Raw genomic sequence first — 23014 nt, 5'->3', positions numbered from 1 at the left:
GCTAGATTGCTTTTTTTAAGATTGGTATAAATAGAGGAGGCATATAGTAGTGAAGATAAGAGATGGGAGATTGGGCTATTTTGATTCTAGTTGCTGGGGTTAGAAAAGGTTTAATTCTATATAGGGATCCTATTTTTCTGTTAACTAATTTGATGGTGTAATTAATGTGTTGATTGAAGGAGAGATTATTGTCGATAGTTATACCTAGCAGTTTTGTTGTAGAGTCAGGTGAGATGATAGTGTTAGTGTTAGAGGAGATGGAGAAATGTAATGGGGTGGTACGAGTGGTGGGGGTGAAAAGGAGAAGTTTAGTTTTTTTGGCATTAAGTAGGAGGAATCGTTTTGAGAACCATGTTTCAACAGTATTAAATATGTTTTGGGTAAGTGAGATCAGTTCTGTGGTGGAAGGAGCAGAACAAATAAGGGTCGAATCGTCTGCATATTGAATGCATGTCACTTGTGGGATAGCAGAATGAAGATCATTGATGAAGAGAGAGAAGAGAAGAGGACCAAGAATGGAGCCCTGAGGAACTCCGATGGAAATTGGCAAAAGAGAAGAGATATGGTTTTCCCATATGACTGCTTGCTGCCTGTTGCTAAGATATGATCTAAACCATTTAATAGCTAGGTTATCAAGCGAGAGAGATTCAAGAAAGTTAGTTAAGACAGAGTGATTGACCATGTCGAATGCTTTTGAGAGATCAATGAAAAGAGCAGAAGAGAGAAGATTATTGTTGCGATTTTTGTTGATAGTATCTATAAAAAAAAGAAGGGCAGTGGTGGTGCTGTGATGAGGTCTAAAGCCATGCTGACAGGGTGCTATAATGTTGTGAAGAGACAGATATTGTACTAGTTGCTGGTGAATGCATTTCTCCATAATTTTTGCTAAGGGTGAAAGGAGAGCAATTGGTCTATAGTTGGAGTAGTCAGTAGAGTTGCCGCCTTTATGTAGTGGAATAATATGAGAGACTTTCCAGATATCTGGGATGGATCCCTCTTGGATAGTTCTGTTTATGAGTATGGATATAGGGTATGCAATTTCTTTGGCTGCTTTTTGGAGGAAAAGTGAGGGAGCTTATCAGCTGAAGGAGTACAAGGTTTCAGTTTGTGAATGAGTCTATAGATGTAGGAAGTAGGTGTAGGTTTTAGAGAGAAGTTGTAAGAAGAGCTAGCTGGGTTGTTTGGGGGGGTAGTAGTTGTTGGTATTCATTTGTCTAGCTAGGGATTGAATAGTATCGGAAAAAAAAGAGTTAAAATTATTTGCAGTTAGGAGAGGAGTGTCTGGGTTGGCATTTAGTGGGGAGGGAGTTTTGGCAGTACCTGGGGAGAGGAGTCTATTCACAGATAACCAAAATTGTCTGGAGTTATTAAGATGGGTTTGCTGAAGTTCACAGTAGTATTTTTTCTTGTCTGAGATTATAGCTTTTTTAGCCTGATTTCTAAACTGGCGGAAGTGAAGAAAATCTGGGCTATTTCTGTGGCATCTCCATTTGGTCCAAACTTTATTTCTGGCGAGGATGAGTTTTTTAGTATCTTTGGAGAGCCATGGGACAGTTTTTGACTTCATTCTAATGGATCGCTCTGGAGCATGTCTATCAAGAATGGATAAGAAAGTAGTATTAAAGAATAAAACTGCATCCTCAAGAGGAAGTGTTTTTAAGGAATTCCAGTTACAGATGCTGAGTTCAGCTAGAAAAAGGTCTATATTAAAATGCTTGGTAGAGCGAATTTGTTGGATATTAGGGGTGTTTACACAATCTCACTTTTCTCTAGAAATATAAGTTAGGGAGTGATCACTGATATCATCTGGCAAGGTGCCTACTTTATATATTTTGTTAATATTGTTTGTGAGTATCCAGTCTAATATGCTCTCTCTTTTACTGTGCTTATTGATTCTAGTAGTAGAGGTGATAGTTTGGGAGAAACCGTGTAGATTAATATGAGAGGATGGATTTTCAGCATTAATAGTACTCCAGTCTATGTTAAAGTCGCCTAGGATTATCGTTTCCTGTGGGTAGGTGGTAGAAACCCAACTAAGAAAGTCTTCTAATATTGGAATATTGTTGCCTGGAGGTGAATACATGCATATGATGTAAAGGGCTTTTTTAGCATTTAGTTGGAGTTTAGTTGTGATGGCTTCTATTTTGCTATCCTGGTTTGGACATGTTGGTAGAGTAGTGATGTTAAGTTGATTTTTAAAAAGGATTGCTACTCCACCACCCTTACGTTTTGCTCGGTCTTGTCTAAGTATGTTATAGCCTTGGGGTATTATCTCAGAGTCCTTAGTGCCTGATTTTAGCCAGGTTTCTGAGAGGCATAGAATGTCAAAAGAATAGGTGTCTAGGAGGGCATGAAGGTGGGGTATTTTATTGTTTATACTTTGAATGTTAAGGTGCCCAATGAGGAGTTTATTATTAAGATTTGAAGAGCATATTTGAGGGGAGAGGTCAGCTGGGCCAGGGTTGGGGTGAATGTCACCATCTAGTAAGGTAGGATTACCTAGTTTGTTTATGATGTTATTGTTTAGTAAGGTTAGAAGTTTAGGTTTTTTATCTGAGGGTGGGATATAGTTGAGGTGAGACAGTCTGTGAAATTTAGGAAGAATATAGTTAGGGGTGGATTTAGTATTGGAGTATGATGTGAAGGTGTATATGGTTGAGGTTTGTTTTTGTGTGGAAGTAGGCAGGATGGTAAGTGAGGTTTCAAAGAAGGTAAGATGGTAAGTAGAAAATAGGGTGGTTAAGAGTAGGACTGATAGAATAAGGAGTGTTGGACAGCAGGGAGTCATTATTTACAGAAATAAGGAAAAAGAGAGAGAAGAGAGAAAGATATGGGAGATAAGGTAAGTAGGAGGAAGTATGCCTGTTAAGAAGGTGGGGGGGGGGGACTACAGTATACTAAAGTGTACCAGAGAGGGGTAAGAGTGGCGGAGAGAGTGGAAGGATAAAGGAGATATACAGTAAGAGAGGTGAAAGGTTAAAGTAGTGGGAAAGGTAGTAGAGAGGACCAAGAGGAAGAGGTAAGAGTAGGAGGGGTGTAGGAGGGGTGTGCATAGTTGTATATGACTACCTGTTTAGTACCTTCTACATTCATCTCTTTAAACACTCCTATTCTGCAAATGCACCTCTGCAAAACAAGTTTAACATTAAAATTCAAGGTACTGTACCCCTATAGCCTCTCACTTATCAAACCCCAGCTGTCTGGTAACATTCACCCTAACCCTCGTCCAAATATGACTCTCTCCTTACAATTCCCACCTCTCATCTCACACAATGTTTTAACTAACCATTCAGAGCAGACGTTTCCCAATATTAACGCAAGAAGCATTAACAAAAGAACTAACCTACATGTGTGCTAACAATGCACTTGTCACACATTCTCACCATCTCTGAAATGAAAAATCAAAGATGCAGAAATAAAGAATAGCTGTGTAAAATCTTACCATAACCATAGCTGTCCTTCTCTTCCATGTTGTAGTATTCCAAACTCTTGGGTTTCCCTCTCTTGCTACCTGAACGTCCGTCCAGTATACAAAATCTTCTAGTCACTGCTAGGTGTGTGGGACGTCTGACGCTGGCTAAGGAGAAGTGGGCCATAAAAGTGATGTCTGCATGCACCAGTTCTCAGAACTGAGCACCCCAGTTGGACCACATTCCTAGGAAAAACTGTGCAATTCCAGTGCCATCCAAGAAGGGACCGTTTAAGGGAAAAAGAGGGAAAGGAGGAAGGGAAGGAATATTGCAACGTGGAAGAGAAGAATGTGTATGGTTATGGTAAGATTTTACACAACTATTCTATGTCCTTCTATTCTCATGTTGCAGTATTCCAAACTCTGAGTGCCAAAGCTCACTGGGAAGAAGGTGGCTTGGAACTATTCTCTATAAATCCATGGAGGACTGCCTTGGCAAATCCAGCCCTGGATTTGGAAATCTGGTCCAATTTGTAATGTTTGGTAAAGGTGTGGACAGATGTCCATATAGCTGCCTCTACAATGGAGACAGTGTCCAATCCCTTAAAGAAAGCTCCAGAAGAAGCCATAGCCCTAGTGGAGTGGGATTTAACTTTGGACCCCAATGATTTCCCATGGTGTGCATAGCAGAAGGAAATTGTTTTGGAAATCCAGGCTGAAACTGTCTGTTTTGACACTGCTTTCCCCGGGGCCCTGGGATGAAAGGAGACAAACAATTGGTCAGATTTTCTGATAGATCTGGTCTTGTCTAGGTAGAGCCTAAGTTGTCTGTGCACATCAATGGAATGTAAGACTCTCTCACTGTCACTCTAAGGATGGGCAAAAAAGGTAGGAAGGTGAATAGCTTGGTTTAAGGAAATCTCATTGACCAACTTGAGCATGAGGGAAGGATTGGTCCTAAGGGTTACCCTGTCTGCCTGTAACTCAGACAGTCTTCTAGCTGATGTCAAGGCCACTAGGAGTACTGTTTTCTCAAGTGCAGTGTTTCAGAGAAGCCTTAGAAGCTGGTTCAAGGGAGGCCACTGTCTCCAAAGCATAATTCAGGTCCCGAGGGGGTGTTTCCTGGGGGGCCCAGGATTTAGCACTCCCTTTACGAATAACTTTGCAGGCAATCTGGAAGCCAAAGGGGGATCTAGAGGCAGACAAGCTGAAATAGCAACCAGGTGGGTTTTAATGGAAGAGTATGCCAACCCTATCTGCAAGAGTTCTCACAAGTATGACAGTACCAAAGGGACATCACCCGGGAAAGGGTCCAACTGTCTTTGTAGACACCATATGGCAAATCTTTTCCATTTAAATATATATAATCTCTTAGTATTAGGTTTCTTGGCCTCCAGCAGGACTGTGACCATGTCCTCATTGTAGAGGTGTCTGTAAGGGATCAGAATTCTATCACTCATAGGGTGAGATTCAGAGATTTAAGTGGGGATGGATTAGAGAGAGATCCCTTGTCCTGTGTGAGAAGGTCCACTCTGTGAGGTAACTTGTAGGGATTGCCTGTGGCTAAATGCAGAAGGAGGGGGAACCAGTGCTGTCTTGGCCAAAAGGGAGTCAACCAATAAGATTTTTGGTCTGTCCCTCTGAATTTTCAGTAGGACTTTTTAAAGTGGTGGGAAGAGGGGAATGCATACAGAAACATCCCCTTCCAAGAGATTGAGAAGGCATCCATTGCCCTTGCTAGAGGACTGCGCAGCCTGGTGCAAAAAGATGAAAGTTGTCTGTTCATCGGGGAGGCAAACAGGTCAATCTGAGTTATACCCTATTTGTGGGCTATGTTCAAGAACAAATCCCTGTGAAGCATCCATTCATGGGACTGTGACATGGACCTGCTTAAGGTGTCTGCCTGAGTATTCTGTTCTGAAGGGATGTACACTGCTAGTAGTGTGACTTCCTGTTTTGTGGCAAGCTCCCACACTTGGAGAGCTAGTCTGCATAGCAAGTAGGATTTTGTTCCCCCTGCTTATTCACATACCACAGAGCTGTAGTGTTGTCTGTGAACAATTTTAGCGAGCCTTATTTCAGCATGTGCTGGAAGGACTTTAGGGCCAAAAGAATTGCTCTTATCTCTCTGATATTGATATGCTCCTGTTTGATGGAGTCCGGCCAACTACCCTGGACTCTTAGGGAGCCCATGGCTACTCCTCACCTAAGATCTGAGGCATCCATGAACATCTCCCCTACTGGCAAGCGAGCCTGTAGGGGTAGTCCTGAGTTGCAGTTCGCTCGATTCAACCACCACTGAATCTCTTTCTTGAGGCAAGGCAAGAAAGGGACTTTGTACTCTAGAGGATGAGAGTGCTGATTCCATATAAACATTATGTACCACTGTAGTTTTTTCATGTGAAACCTTGCCAATGGCAACATGGGAATGGCCGATGCCATGTGACCCAGGAGTCTGAGGTACTGCTTGGCAGTCAAGTCTGTGGCCTGAAGGACTGTGAGCAGGTACTGTGCTAAGTTTTCCACCTTTTGAGGTGGTAGGAAAGCCCTCATGACATCCATCCTTATCCTGCACCACACAAATACTAACTCTTGAGAGGGGGTCATGTTGGACTTTGGGTAATTTATCTGGAAGCCCAGTGCTGGCAGGAGTGACTGTCTGTAGATGGCATTGCAGGGATTCTGTGCAGTCTGCCTGAATAAGAAGGTCATCTAGGTAAGGGACAATTTGAATCCCTTGGTTTCTGCAGAAGGCTACCACTGCTGCAAAGCACTTGGTGAAGACCCTTGGTGCAGTAGAAAGCCCGAAGGCCAAGGCCGAGAATTGAAAATGTGAGGCGGCCACAGAGAAGCACAGGTATCTTCTGTAACTGGGGATGTGTAGCTAGGCATCCTTGATGTCCAAGGTGGCCATGAACTCCTGAGATAAAATCAAAGGGAAAAGGGTTTGCAGAGTGAGCATTTGAAAGGTGGGCATTTGTAGAAAGAGACTGAGATGGGAAAGATCTGGGATTAGACTCCAGGGGCCATCTTTCCTTGGGACTAGGAAGAGCCTGGAGTAGAAACCATTTCCCTTCTCTGTCACAGGGACAGGTTGAATTGTTCATTGGGAAATGAGGCTGTCTATAACTGATTGAAATAAAGGGAGCTATTCCTGGGGGGGGCTGTGGAATACCCCTCAAGGACGGAGTAGTAATCCAAGTCATGAAATAACTCCTCTCTATAATGGATAAGACCCACCTGTCTGTGGTGATGTTTTTCCAAACAGGGGGACAGTGACAAAGCCTTTGGGACAGGGGGATGGAGTTGAGGGTTTTTTGCAAGAATGGCAGGTAGTCAGAGACTACCTACCCGGTCTTGAAATTGAGGCTTCTGGGCTGGAGTCTGTACAGGCCTGGAAGGAGCTGTTTGCTTCCTGGCAGTCTTTCTGGCCCTGGAAGGAGGGGTGTGGGCAGAATGTTTCCTGATGAATTGTGTTTTTTGAAGGGTAGTTCCTATGGAATTTGGGGATAGGAGAAACAAATAGGTGCTTTAGGTCATGTAACTCATTCCCCCCTTTCATGCAGAGGTCTGAATATCTCAGGCACCTTTGTCCCAAAGAGGACTGAGTTGTCCAGAGACGCATCCAAGTTTTGCCGTGATGTCATCAGGTAGGGGCTGTAAGCTTAGCCAGGAATATCTTCTCAGGACTGAGGCAGATGCAGTTGACCTGGTAGATGCATCAGCAGCATCATAATTGCACATAGTAGAATGCCCGATGACCTGAGAGGATAAGGATACAAGACTGGATATCTGACCTTTGGCAGAAGAGTCTGGGATGTCACTCACTTTAGTGCCTTTTTCCAAAAGGGCTATGGCATATTTGGACATACAGGTTTGGTAATTTACTGCCCTGAATGCCAAGGTAGATGAAGTGTAAACCTTTACCCAAAGTGTTCCATGGTGTGGCTGTCTTTATCTGTGGGGAGAAGTGAGGAGGATGGAAGGAGTTTAGATGCCTTATCAGTTGACACTAAAACAGTGCCAGGGTCCGCTGCAGGGCACATAAGGAATTTGGCGCCCTCACTGACCTTGCAAAATCTGTCAGGCCTTCATGGTGCAGGAGGCTGAGAAGCAGGATTGCATGATTCTGCATTAAAAGCATCAAGAAATGCTGGCAATACTGGTGGTATAGCTGAAGGGGCAGAAAGTCCATCTGAAGACGTTCATAACATCTTTTCTGAACTTCTGTCACCTCAGAGGAGTCCCATTTGAAATGTTCCCTCATTTTTGCAATGGTCTCCCAAAAGGTGAGATCCTCAGCAGGAGGACCTGCCCCTGCATATTCTTCCACTGGGGAGGCATAGTCAAGGGGGGGGGGGTGGAAATTGGAAGACATATGAAAGGGAATCCTCTGAGGAAGAGTCAGAGGATTCCGCAGCTTTAGCCTCGGAAGTTTCTAAGGCCTGAGCCCTAGGGCTCATCACAGGAGCAGCCACTGAGGCTAAGGGTGTAGCAGGCCTTAGAGCCATAAAGGCACTGAAAAGATTCTGAGAAAAGGCCTGCCAACCTGGCTGACTCTCATCTTGAGGATGTGAATGCTGACATTAGGTGCCACTGTAGCTTTTTCATGTGGAGTCTTGCCAATGGCAACATGGGAATGGTCGATGCCATGTGACCCAGGAGTCTGAGGTACTGCCTGGCAGTCAAGTCTGTGGCTGGAAGGACAGTCAGCAGGTAGTGCCTTAAGTTTTCCACCTTTTGAGGTGGTAGGTAAGCCCTAATGACATCCGTCCTTATCCTGCACTGGGGGAGAAACAGGTTTCCTTTTCTCTTTCTTTTTAAGGGAAAACCTAACGGGCATCACAGCCAAGGTAAGCCTGAGATTAGTAACATGCGAAGTAGTGGAGGGAGCCGTCCGGTCAACCGGTACAAGCTGAGGTTCTCCCTCGCTGTCAGAAGCCAGCATCTGCATAACATCTGAGGACGTGCCTTCCTCTCTGGGTTCTGCGGCTTCCACATTGGTACCCCCTGTACCCATATCTGCGGCGACCAATTGTTCCTTCAGGCTGACGTCTGCCACAGGAGGGAAGTTGGGTGGAAGAGGTGCAGCTATGGATTCAAGCCTAGCGATTTTGGCCTTAAGTCTATTCTTGGGCAGTTTGACGGGCTGACTGGACAGCCCTTCCATATGTAAAGCTAAGAGTGTGAGGCGCTGATTCTCAAGATAAAAGTTTAATGTGTGCAGACGGCTATGCAGGGTTTTTGGAATGAAGGCCTGGCAGATGGAGCAGGAATTATGGTCATGCACAGGCCCTAAACAAAAAAGGCAAAGCTCGTGGGCATCTTTATGGGGGAACAACCACACCTACCACTTTCCCTTTCTGGATGACATGAACCCACACAGGCATGCAGTGACCCAAACAACAAAATGTCCCCAGTGGTTACTTATCTTAGAATTTTCAATCCGATGGCTGGTACGGCAAAAACAGCTGACATTCGGCTGGCAGCAGAAAAGTTCTGAGGACTGGTGCATGCCGACGTCACTTTATGGCACACGTTTCCTTAGCCAATGTCAGACGTCCCACGCATCTAGCAGTGACTAGAAGTTTTTGTACACTGGCCAGATATTCAGGTAGCAAGAGAGGGAAACCCAAGAGTTTGGAATACTGCAACATGAGAACAGAAGGACATTTCCCCCTGGTTTAAGTACCTATAGACTCAACTGCATAGAAAAGAGAGGAGGCATTGCTATAATGTTCTCCAGTACCGTGGCAATCCACCAGATTTCAAGAATGTTGAAATCCTCATCTCTCTTTTCAGACTAAACACAAAGAAAAACACTCCACCAGAAGACATCTCTAATATAAAAGATATTCTTTCCTGGATAAAAAGATCCCTTATGAAACAATCATTCTTGGGTACCTAAATACTGAAAGGGTCTCCCACTACATCTCTATCTATTTGGCTGCACTCAAATTATCCAAACCCCACCTAGGTTCAACAAACCCAGTAATTAAAAAAACCCTTCAACGCAGGTTACTGATCACTAATCCAAACAAAAGATCATTCTCAGGAACTTCACCTGACAGTTAGTGATCACCTCCTCACCTTTGCAATTAGAAGTACTACCCAAGCACCCAGAAAACATCACTTTAGTGAAGCACTTAATCTGACCAGCATTAATTCTAACACTTTCATATTCACTGTAAAATAAAATAGAGTCAACTCAAAACAATTTCTTTAGGTGGGGCTGTTTTTCCTCTTTGATGCAACTTTCCTTAACCCTTAATGTACTAAAAAAATCAGGCTCATTGGAAGAAACAAAGTCAAGCATAACACTACCTCCTGGCTTTCCTCTGACATCAAAATGCTTATGCATAAAAGGGTTAAGGCCTTGAAAATCTGGCAACAAAACTGAACTCCACAACACCATCAATATTTTACATGCCTCCACAATCTTACCACAAAAATCTACCACTCTTTTGACTCATAAGTCATTCATTAACTCCTGGTAGATGTCAACAGCCCAACCCATGCCCTGATATGTTTATAACAGATTATGCAGTGTTTGGAAAGTCAAATATCATATGCTTGAGACCATATCACTGACTTTCCAAAAAATCAAAGTGGCTGTACTGAGATCATGATACAGTGCGGATCAGGGAATTTGCTCTTTTCCCCACTGTAGTGTGACCTCGGAGTCTGTATATATAATTTGCAGGGGTGCTGGGGCTTGTTCCCTGAAAAAAACACATATTTTGTTGTTTTTGTAGTGCTCGAGTTTTCGAAAAATTTATTATTTGGTCTCAACCGTATGACATTCGAATTTCTGAGCACTCAATAATCTGATATAAATCTGCCCTAATATGCATTTCAATATAGTACTACCATTGCATTTAAGTACCATTTTATAACTGCATCAATTCATTACTCAAAATAACAATTACAATCCACAAATACTTCTCTCCCTATCAGCAATTCCAATGTCTTCGCCCTCAGCTCTGTCCCCACCTGAACTACAAAGTACCACCTCCTCAAACTTATACCCACCAACTTAGCTACTGACAGCTTCCAGGCCACCATCTCAAAATTGCTGTTGAAGCCATAGCCTATCGTGTCTCTGTTCTTATAAATAGGTCTATACAAGAATCTTGATGTCCCCTCCCACTAGAAGGAATTTTCTATTCTGCAAAGGTGGCAACATCACTGAACTCTCCAACTACAGATCCACAGCCCAACATTCCCTCATCTAAAGCCTTGGAGAAATTCATAGACACTCAACTACATAAAAAACCTTGACAATCTATTCTCTCTCACCCAGCACAGTTTCAGGCCAAACCACAGCACTAATACTGCATTACATAACATTGTAAACACCACCAATCAAAAAGGTAATACAAGCAATACTGTATCTGCACAATTTTTAGACTTATTAAAAGCCTTTGATACAATCTTCCACGATAAGCTACTGTTTCAGCAAGGAGCCTTAGGTATATTCCATCTCACCATCTCCCAGTTTCAAAACACCAATCAGACAAAGCACAATCTGTTAGATGGCAATCAAGTTACTCCTTCCTCCTACCAGTATCTGTCAGTGTACCCAAAGGAGCAATACTCGAGATCCTCTTGTTCATCATATTTATGAACAATTTGTACACAGGTGCTGAACATGCCAACCTAATCCCATACACTGATTATTCTATTCTTATAAGCTCAGCCCAGAATCCTTCTCAGCTTCAGCCACTAAGTCAGGACTTCCTCAGTTCCATCGAAACTTGACCTGCCAAATCCAACCTCATCCTGAATCTAAAGAAGACAAAATTACTTCTTTTCATCCCAAAGTCCAATACCGATTGCTAAACAACCTTCAAAATCATCTCCTCCAGTAATCCGATAATTGAAGTAGTCTCCGGCACTGAACTACTAAATGTCATTATTCATCCATCCATCCATCTCCATCCACAATTTTTTTTCCCTTTTCTGCACATGGGGTTAGGGTGTTACTTCATCAGTGACAATCATCTAGAGCCAAGGTTTACACTGCCAGGAGTCTAGCCCTGCCATGGTAGTTCTTCCATAACACACTCACATGCACACTCACACCTACAGCCAATTTACAGTATCCAATCCACTTACTGCAGGTCTTTGGAATGTGGGAGGAAAACGGAGCACCCAGAGGAAACCCACATGAACACAGTGAGGACATGCAGACTCCGCACAGAAAGCACCCCAGCCAAAAATCAGAGTAACCTCTTGCTGCAAGGTGACAACGAAATTTGACTTAATCAAGATGCTATCAAAAAACACATCAAAAGCTAGGTCTCTTATAAGGAGTTAAACATTATGTCAGTGAAAGAAACAAGACAACTCTCACTTCCTCCTATCTTCTTCACATAGTCCTATATTTCTCACCCATTTTCACAAACCTCCAGGCCACACAGAAGAGCAAACAGGAGCAGTACTACAATAAAACAGCTACATTTGCATCCAGTAAAGTTTCATCTACTCATCACTGTATTGCCTTTAAGCATCTCAGCTGACTACAGGCACCCCACTACTTCACCCTTTCTCAACTAGAAGCTGTGTAGTTCATCATCCTGAGAGATGCCCTGCCCTTAGTTCTTTGCTACAAAAGTACACACCAAACCTGAAACTCCACCCTAGTGATAAACATCTCTCCATAGTTCAAATGTCCGGCAACATTTGGAGATGCTCTGTATTCCAGCTATGTCTCTATGACTTGGAACTCTATCCCTTTTCCTTTTAGACTTACTGAAATCTCCCTCATCTTCAAAACTAAAACAACTTTTCCTTAACCCCCGGCTATGCCGCTATTAGTCTCCAGGATAAGATCACCAACTAGCACATCCACTATAACAAGTGCTGTACTTATAATTCCACTGAACCATTTAAATACTGAAACTGTAGTGTTATTTAAAACCTATATTAAACACTTTTCCTAATATGTACTAAACAGAGTTCACAAACCTTTTGTATTACAATTTCTTACTATTATATACAACTGTATAAGGTCTTATGTATTACTATTATTTACATATAATATCTTGGTGTTTGCATGGAATATGAAAATTGAAATTGTACAATGTAGTGTTCTTTGGCTTTGTGTGTATGCAGCTTTTCTCTCAGGGTCCTTATTAGCTGGACCTTCCAGGTAAACTATTTTTATTGTCTATCACTTCTCCTCTGGATGATGAAAATATGCCTGGCCTATATATAAAACTAAAGGGACTAAACATTTTCATTGTTTATATCTTACCATCCATATCCATAATCAAGAGCTTCCACGCATTTGTCTCATCTTCTCTTTAGTCTCTTCCTACCATAATATAATTCTTTTTTAAACACCTTTATTTAATCATCACTTGTGACATAGGCAAATTTACATTTATACAAATGTAATCAAATTATGTTAAATTAACAAACATTAATAATGTTATTATTTTTAATCCATACACCTAAACACTTCATCTTATGTCCCCCATAAACATGGGTATTAATGAACCAATCCATATGTGGTATATAGTTTACCACTACAGCATTTGTTTTATCTTCATTTACTTTATATCCTGCATAAGACCTGAAATTATTTGAAAAGTGTTCCACAACACCAAAATGTCCTTTTCTGGATTTATCAAGTATGAAAACATCTGCAAATAAATCTAACTTTTCTTGATTACTATACCAGTTATATCTTTGAATTTGAGTCCCTTAATTTCTTTGCCAATGGCTTTAAATATAAATCCAGTAAAAGGAGGAAAAGAAAACACCTCTGTCGGTTTCATCTGTCATAGGAGAATCATACCACCTTAATTCTACATCTGACTCTTGATATAGCCTTCTAATTATCCCTATTATTCTATCAGGAAACACAAATGCTACCATTTCCCTACTCATAAAATTCTATCTGACTGATTATTTTCTCTGTGTCGAGACCTACCAACAATAGCAGTGTTTTCTTATACACTGTTCCTCTCTGGATCATCATGTTGTCAAATGACTAGGTAATGCAGCCAGCACAGCTTTTTTCCCAAAGATGATGACACTCCCACCCTTTTAAAATACTGCTAAACAAGACCTTCCAGTTCTTTATCAATTTCTTCCCTCTCAACTCCCAAACTTTCACAGGAATATAGTTTGTTCAAGCAAACTTTCATGTTGACTTGAGTGTTCATCACGGTTTTTATCTTTTCTCTTCCAATCATAGCTATTAACTGTTGAGCCTCAGTTTTCTCAAACGTTAGTACAGGTAAGACTTTCACAAATATTCCCATCTTTGCCTCTTCTTATTTGCATATTCCTCTGTTTTATATAAATTTTTCTTAAAATTGATGATGTATCTTTAATACAACTATATAATCTTGGATTATTATTTTTTTTTTTTTTGTCGAAGGCTCTCTAAGCTTGGGGACAACACTTTCTGTTGCCCAAGTCATTGTGCTAAATGTTTTGTGCGCTGGAATTATTAAAAATAGTCTCTTAATAAAAACCTTTCTAAATACATGTTCTTTATCAAAATGCCTGCTTAATGTCCCTTTAGTACTCTGTCGTTGTTCCACTTCTTATTCTGGGATATTCCCCTTATTCCACAGTACTTTAACCTCTGTCAACCCCTCTAAATAATTTCTAGAACTATTTGCTGGTATCTCCTTTTCCTTTATTTCTACCATGGCTTTTAAATTCCATTTTCATTTTATCCTAATCACTAGCTATTCCTTCCCAAGAAATTTCTATATTCCCTAAATAATTTTCAAACTGACACTACTCATTCCTTAAATTTTTCTCTTAGATAAGTAGGAAAGTGTGTGTCTCATTTTTACTACATTGCTGTGCATCTTTGTCTTGGTTTTCATTGATGCATAATCTGAAATAGCTACTAGATGTGTGTCAAAGTTTTCAATTAAATACAAATGTTCCTGTGAAATATACATTTCTATCCAGTCTAGCCCAGTTAATGTACTTTGAGGAATAATATATAAATGCCATACCAAACATTATTTTATATTTCTTTGGAAATCTACCGTTTTGTTACATTTTCCTTCCAGGTCTCCCGATGCATCCTCACTATTACAAGTCAACCTTCAGTCACCATCCATAAATAATACTCTGTGCTGAAAGCTTATTATTTCTCCCAAAATGCTATTAAGTTTTACATGGAATACATAGAATACATGCCAGTGTAATTCAGCAATAACCCTTACTGCCACAAAGCTTACATTACTGTACTTTTCCTCTTCTGTCATTATTGCAACCACTTTGCAATCAGTATTACCGTTTTCCTTTTCCAAATGGCCCTAATATTCTAATGAATGTCCACCATGAAATCCTTTCTTTGTCAATTTCATAAGCCCATTTCTATGCAAATGCATCTCTTAAAGTATTATTTGCACACATTTCTTAATATAATTCAATACTCTGATTTTTATCTATACCTGTAAGGCCATTTACAATCCATGATAATATGGACAGAGAAGACATTATAATAGAAGTGTATTACTCCCACATATCAGACATGAAAGCTCTAAGTTCTTTTGAATGTGTATTTCAGACATTTAGCTTGCAAGGACACACTAATATTTTACAGGCTGATCTGTTACAGTTACTTCTCATTTCCATTTGAAAATATGCCATATTTTTGAAGACTTTTTACTTCAATGAAAACACTCAAAGCAAATCAGTAGATTTTCAGAACCCACATCCTCTTTTAACTTAAAAACACACAAAATATGTACCATCTCAGGAAAATTAAGTCTACCATGCCAGATATGAGCAGCTGCACTAAATCAATTTTCTGCACCCATTACTTACTCTAATAATGCTATCCATGCTAAAGCGTATGCTATAGTTTGTGTTCTCAATTGCACTGATTGCTGTCTGCTCTTTTCTTACCTCTATTTCCTTCCCAGACAATGAAAAATAACTTGCATGACTTCAGAAAACATTACGTTTTTAGCCCTAAGAAAAGCGCATTAGCTAATTTTAAATAAATAAAATGAATTGTGCAGAAAACATTAAATGCATTAAAGTTTTAAGACTGCTGGGTAGGCATCTACTTCTATAACTTACTCACTTCCCACAGTTACAAACTTACTTTTATTTGTCACTGAACTGCTTGAAAATGTACATTTAAATGTTAATTACACTGCATCTGGTACATTTCCATCAGCACAAAATATTTAGAGCTAATTTGATTAATTACTTGCACCTGCAGAGAGTTTGTCTCAAAGAAAAACAGCTAGTAATGAGAAAAAGCTAGTAACTTTTACAGATATGTAAAATAATACTTATAAATTTCACTTAGTACACACTGCTAGAACATCTCATGGTTAATTGCTTGCACCTGTAGACTTCTTGTTTCCAACTGAAAGCATTTTCTTGTTAAAAGAAAAGCCAATAACATTGCAAAAGCAAGAAAACTATCATGGTATATGCCTTTCATAATTTTCATACAATTTACAAAATAAATTTATGTAAAAAAATAACTTGTCTACAGTGTAATTCAAGGATATTAATCTAGACATCCACCACTGTATAAATTGGACATCATCTTAATTCGACAACTAATGTAATCAGTACACATTTACATTCCCACTACAGCAGACCAAGATTACAACAATGTATTAATTATAACTTGTTATTTCCAGCCTTTCTTGCCTTATTACTGTGTAAAACCTGGCTACATTACAACTAAGGAATGAGTACTTTCTTGGCTTAATATCTTGAGCAGATATAGTAGTCAAAAATAAGACTGCCCCGTCTCACATTTAAAATAACCCTGACTGCACCTTATACAAGCCTGCTTCATAATATAACATGCAATTTATATCCTGAACATTTTATACAAATATTAACAACAAATACTGTTTTATGGACAGTAACTTCTTCACTCCCTTCAATGTCCTTCTAAACATTAATGCCAAAGTGGGTTATATACCTTATAGTTCACCCACCAGTTTAACATAGCCAATACAATTTCAATATTTTTCAGCCACTTCTTGCAAAGCTATAGCTCTCATATCTAATTCTGTATCTAATGGAAATTACGCTTTACAGTCTCCCATTTTTTCATGAATTCACTTTATTGCTGGCCTTTATCCTAATTATCTCCATCTCTACCACCAGTCTCTGGTTCATATCCAAAGTACACCTGATCAATGCTAGTGCTAGCATTTTGGGGGCCCCAGCAAGTTTCAGGTTGTGGGGCCCTACCCAGGAGAATATAAAGTGTGACCACATTGCTCGTCATGCCCCCTTCCCTGTCAAACTCATCCAGCACAATTTAATGATCCATGCCCAGCCTTAACCACTTCATGTATCCTTCAAACAAGTGAGTCAGCTTTACCAGCTTAGTTTTACTGTCTACAAACTATTTGCTACGTGAACATTCAGTTGTCAAACTTTCCTTGTTTCAATACTAGCAGAATGTAACACACCCTAACTGCTCCATTCTGTCTGTTGACAAGCTTCACTTTCACAGTATTCTATTTCCAACCCATAATCCATTCTCTGTTCCATTCCAAAATGATGACAACCTTAATTACTGTCATACTCCAAATTAGTTGAAATGAACTAGATGTATTTAAATATGTATCTGCTATATGTGCTCTATAAAATGGATTCATCCAAAGACGTGACTTCATCAAGCACCTCTCATGCCTTCCACTGTTGGTCTACAAACTTGAGGGTGTGTCCTGCTGTCCATTGAGCTTTTGTTTTATTCGCAATAACACACAACATCAAGGTAGATGTACATGTTTTACTGTGACTTGTTCCTTTATACCCTTGTACCTAGAGTGTAATGTAATTACATACAGCTCACATATGTTTTCACATATGTGGCATGAGATATAAGTGCAGACAGTAGAAGCATATTTTTACATGTGTCACACTTTAGTGATTTAAGGCAGATAACACTGTATGTTTTCACATTAATGCGTAATGATACAAATGTGAATAGCTCACATGTCTCTAAGGGTTCTCTGTTGATGGATGAAGCTACTTCTCTTTTACCTAGCGTACAGTGAATTTGCTATCCCCAATGTTTAATACAGCTCTCTTCTGACATAACTGTGTCAGAAGCAACTTGTTCTGCTGGTATGATTGCACATTTTCCAACACAGGTCTTGGCTGCTTTCTCATGCCCAGATTTGGAGAATGCACACAGTCTGCCCTTTCAATTAATAAATCCCTGATGGGGAACAACAGTCTAGTTACTTATTTGTACTTTCATGAATTTAATGCAGTCTGTTCCTTCCAGTTTCTTTGGAACAGGAGAACATCTAAGATCTTCTCTGTGTGCTCTGTCTTCTAATGCTACTGTTTTTGAAACAATTCTTCTTGATAAGCCTCACACTCAGACAGCCCTTTCTTTATTTCAGCCTCTGTCCTTTGCAGTTTTATTTAAAAAGCTAAAGTTTTTTTTTCTATTTTTCTGCCCTTTCATTTGATTTTATATATTATTTAAAACACATTATCTCCATGCATTTAATTTTTTCCCTCCTGTACCAAAGCTGAAACTTGAAGTGCTTTTCTGCTCAACAGCTGTAAGACTACTTCCAGCCAGAATTGTTCCTTCTACTGTTCTCGTTCATTTTCTCCTTTATCCAAATATCTTTTTTTGCTGGCATTCAGGTAGTGTAACTATTAGCTAGTAACTGAATTATACCCAAATTCATAGTTTTTACTAGCTTTTTTTCAGATTTTTTTCACACTGGGCGAGTTCTAATCACAGTGTTGATCAGTGTGCAGCTATCTTGACTCTCAAAGAAATGTTAAGGGAACAACTGGCTACAACTAAGAAAATGATTCTTTTGAGATGGGATATTGAATCAGTGAGTTACATAATGGTTTGCATTAAGTTTGATTAGCTAGTCAATAATGCCACAATATGGAATGCAGCCTAAGGCCTTTGCCAGGTCAAGGTAATCATTGCATACTGCTCTGCCCCCATGCAATGCTTCAATGACTGTTTCAAAGAAGTCTACTACATTTAGTAGTCAGGATTTTCCTTTTAAATACCCAAACTGAGTGTAAAGCCCAAGGTGGACAGTAATGCATAACAAGCTCCTTCATGTAAGAAGGACCCATGTAGTCCAAGGACAAGCAGATAACACCAAGATTTTACAGATTATGCTATACGCAAAGTACAGTAGTTATCAAGTTAACAAATGTTTTACTTGCAACTATCTGTTCTAGTATTGTAACTGTTTTTTTTTAATTGTGTTGTTTTCACTCTGCTTTGAGGTTTTCTTTCTTTGTATTTCACTGCAACCTCAGATAACAAAATAAATAAGACAGGCTATTCCAGGAGGCATTATCATGGCAACAGTCACATGAAAACGGCAAGCTGCATGGTTAATTTTGTCTTTCTGCCCTAATGCTGATTTAATGTAATGTAACATAACTAAGCATCTACTACATCACCCACATTAACATGTCATGTGCAATACTGAGTTCATACTTTTAGCATAACTCACCTTCCTCATCCTCACTGCTCCCTCCAGTAACCTCTCGCCGAACTGGACGGTTTGTTTTTTTGTCTGTTATAGTTGAAGTGGTCAGAAGAAATGCAAACCCAACAAAAAGTGTTTTGTTTTGGGGAAGTGGCCCATGTGGCTCCTCCATGGCTGACATCCCTGCCAAGTTATCTCCACTTTCTGAAGGACTACTGAATTCATTTGTTTGAATATTACCTAAAAATAGATAATATGTTTGTTGGTGTAAAGGAAGTTAATACTTATTGTACAGGTTTCAGAAAATATTTCACAATATTTTAGCTAATATCCCAAATGCCATTTAATAAAGTCTTTCATGGCAAAACTTAAATGACAGTTTACTTCTAAGAATAGCGACAAGTATATTAAACATATTCTAATACTGTTTTCTGAGATGGTGGCTTGTTGAACCATTTACTTAAAGATTTATCTTACTATCTAGGTGGAGTACTCACTGGTTCCATCTTCAATTACCAGATCTTTACACTGTAAAAAGGGATACAAGTATAACAGAACAGATGAGACTTGTTAATTCATGCAGAGCTGAATATAAATGCAGCAGATACACAAGAATTTACTATAACATCTTGAGCAGATATAACTTATCCAGTTATGAAACACAGAAAGTACAGGTACTTGAGTAATGACCATATCACTAGGTTTTAAGAAAAAAAATTTAAGCAGCAAGGACTGAAACCCATGCAATCTGCTTAATGCTTTTTCTACTATCAAACTGTAGTCCAAGTGCACAAAAGTACTACCAAATTAGGTCCATAAAACACATCTATGCTTGTGAATTGGGATATGCTCAATCTCTTTTTCCCCAAAACTGAACCAAAAAGCTTTCATATAAGGAAAAGCAATGCATTCATGTGATGCATACATACATTACACTTAAAACATTATCATAGGATTTCATGCCTGAGGGTGGGGGAGTTGCAAATGGTCTTTGAGGAGCTACATGTATGGTAAGCAACAACACGTCTGTACTCCTTTACCTCATAAAGGCTCCTACAATCAGAAAGTTTCAAGCAGTCACAAAATCAGTGTGTGTGTTTGGGGGGGGCAGGACACTGCAGTAAATGGGCAAAAAAAAAACTATCTTAAGACATTGTGTTTTGAAGTACTGTCTTACCAAAAGATGCAAGTATCTAGGTAAAAGTCGAATATTTACTATTAGACATACAGCTTTGTGGCAGACTGCTACTCTGCTTAGATGTCTGACAGAATGTTCTCCTGATCTGGGATGTAAACAACCTTAAGAGCCAAGCTCATCTGGACTACTTGTTCAATTTCATGGCTAGTTTGTAGACGAGATGAGAATGGCACCTCTGTGCCTGATGATAAATCAATGACTGATGTACTGTATGTGGCTGCCTGATAAGTCCCTCGTATCAGAACTAATCTGAAAGCTGTCACAGCTATCAGTCCAACAAACATCCACCAGGGTAATCTACATGGCCAGCAGCTCTAAAAGGTTGATGTGCTGTTCCAAACTAGATGCAGACCAAAGTCCAGTCTGTGGAATCTGTGGTAAACTTTTAGCCTGGAAATGGAAGGAGAAAAAGCAGTCCTTTGTTGATGGCAATCTGGCTATCCCACCAGTGGAATTATTTGCCAGGTTGGCATTAATGAAATAACATATTCCAGAAGTTTGGAACTCTTGATTCCAAAAAGAAGCAAAGGTGCACAGTTCAACCATGCTGCTCAAGACTTACTGGCCTTTAAAAAGTCCGACCTCTAACTCAATGTTGATAACTTTCAGAAATTACATGGAAAGTAAAAAGTAATAACTGACTTATGACTGCATAGGAAATATATTCCTTTATTTTGGAAGGCATTCTGTAACATCATGTTTTCTACTACTTATATTTATCTTTACCATTAGGTTCCCATATCTTGCGTTAGGTCAGCCACTGGTATTTTACAAGCATGAATTTTCAAATGGATTAGATATTGCCCAGAGACCAATCAAAAAACACATCTAAGTGACATATAAGGAACAAAATACAGTGGAAATACTTAAAGCTTTTCTGAACAGTTCAAGTTAGAGGGCTCAAGACCTTAAAGCACCCCCAGATAACCAATGTTCAACTAGCAGCAAGGGTGATGCAGGGAAAGGATGGGGGTGGGGGTGAGACTGAGTGGGTGATGTCAGCTTACCCATCCTGGAGAAAAGGGAAGCTGCCTAGGGCTGTTGCAATAACAGCAGCAGCAGTAAGATCCAGACAAGCTCTACTTTTCAAGTGGTATACAGCTTGGCCAGGGGTTGTGGTCATGTGCAAAAACGTGCATGCACCTCCCATAGGTAGAAGTTATGGAACCTGCAAGGTTGCCATGTGGTGCGAGGGGATTAGGACACTGTGTCTGGCAGCAGTAAGAATCTGCATCAACATACTTGATATCCTAGACATCCCTGTGTTGAGCCAAAGGGAGGCTAAAGTGGGTTTACCAGACCCAGGGAACAAGGAGAGAAGTGGATATCAGCTGATAGTCAGCTGTAAGGAGGTGGAGCAAAGAAAAAAAGTTTTCTAATCCTTTAATGTAGAACTATTACACCGTTTCAAGCTGTTTCACTGGATTGTTCAAAGCTACAACACATAGCACATTACTCAATAAAGGGTTGGGATCTTTGAGGTAAAAGTGGCAGAATGATCTCTGTGGAGTGACTTGACAAGCTCTTTTTAAATTAGAGAAGCTAATATAATATATTTTTAATGACTTTGGCAGGCACACTCCAGTCAAATTTTAAACTCTAGTTTAGTACTGTTTCTATATATTTAACAAGATTTCTGAAAAGGTTCAAGTAAAATAAAGTGAACTAAAGCACTAAAAATAAATGTATTTGTATCTCCTCGGCAGCCTTTTTTGTTTTTAGTGTTTTCAGTTTCTTTTCACGCTATTTTTGAGGTTTTATTATTTAACAACAGTGTAATTTTTTTATGAACTGACCATTGATTTTTAGTCATAATGCATGCATGAATTTTTTCCAAGTTTCATAACGCTACATTTACTGACATTAAAAAGGTGAGCCAACTGCTACTGTATCAGGTGTATATTTTTTGTAGACTATCTTGAAGATCTTTGGAAAATGAGGAGAAAGAACTGGCCATCGGTATTTACAATCAAGTGGAACACCACTGGTAACCACAACTCTAACTTGTTCTATCATGTTGATCAAACAGTGCTTTACTAATTAAATTACACATGTACTGTTATTTAATGCTTTGCAGTTCCCAATCATTCATTTATGGGAAACAATACCAAATGCCTTAGCATAGTCAAGACAGAAGCATCAAGTGACCTCCTAATGTTTACTCTCCAGGCTTTCCAACCACAATAGCAGAAATATCACCTAGTGAAGGAAAAGCACAAATATTTGACCGATCCAAAGCAACAGTCAATATAGATCTAGATATATCACCTATAAAATACACGTGATGACTGTGATCACGGTGGAAACTAGTTTAATTCGGTCTGTAAAGACCCAATGTGAGATAGGTAAACACTAATGTGCATACCGCTTTATGCTTTACTTCTACAATGATTATATGGATTTCATTTAAAACTTTTATTTTAAATTTTATAGCACAAACACTGATAGACATCTGCTAAACAAAGCAATACAGTCTCATAATGAAAACAGACTTGGCATTAAAACTTCTCTTCACTTGAAATTCACATTCATTGAAACAGCACTGAAACCCACATTCAAAGAAAATGCATCTGGCCAGTGTCGGATAAAGTTTACCTTTGGTCTGTTTTCAAATCATAGGCCCTTTGCACACATATTTAGGACCATGCAAGCATAATATGTGTTCTCTGATTCACTTTCCTGGTTGTGTTAAATAATACTCCTTGTAAAATACAGCATACTTGTTAGAGCGTGTTTTAAATTTATTGTTTTTAACATTTTTCCAGTAAGCAATGAAACAAAATGTATGAATCAATAATGGCAAAGCTCATTCAGAATATTTCCATCATAAAAAACTACTCAAACTTCTGTCAATCCACCAATATCAGTAAATATGCACAATATCTGCAGAAATAAAAGTCATCTAAATAATTCCACATTAAAGAGATCAAAATGAGCTTAAGGCATGTAACTGGT

The 23014-nt window shown here is 39.5% G+C and overlaps 1 protein-coding gene across 4 annotated transcripts in view; it reads right to left on the bottom strand.

Annotated features, from left to right (window-relative positions):
• TP53BP1 (tumor protein p53 binding protein 1) overlaps window positions 1–23014 on the bottom strand; it is a 1265047-nt gene that overhangs the window by 171257 nt on the left and 1070776 nt on the right. For all 4 annotated transcript variants that reach the window (XM_044077533.1, XM_044077532.1, XM_044077535.1 and 1 more), the window contains one exon: window positions 18886–19101. In XM_044077533.1, coding sequence (XP_043933468.1) covers window positions 18886–19101 — 216 coding nt within the window. The remainder of the gene's footprint in view (window positions 1–18885; window positions 19102–23014) is intronic.

The sequence above is a fragment of the Protopterus annectens genome, chromosome 7.part0, assembly GCF_019279795.1.
Source record: "Protopterus annectens isolate FY-2018-M chromosome 7.part0, PAN1.0, whole genome shotgun sequence".
NCBI classification, from domain to species: Eukaryota; Metazoa; Chordata; order Ceratodontiformes; family Protopteridae; genus Protopterus; species Protopterus annectens.
The sequence above is the reverse complement of the archived record's forward strand: the minus strand, read 5'-3'. Positions and strand labels throughout refer to the sequence as shown.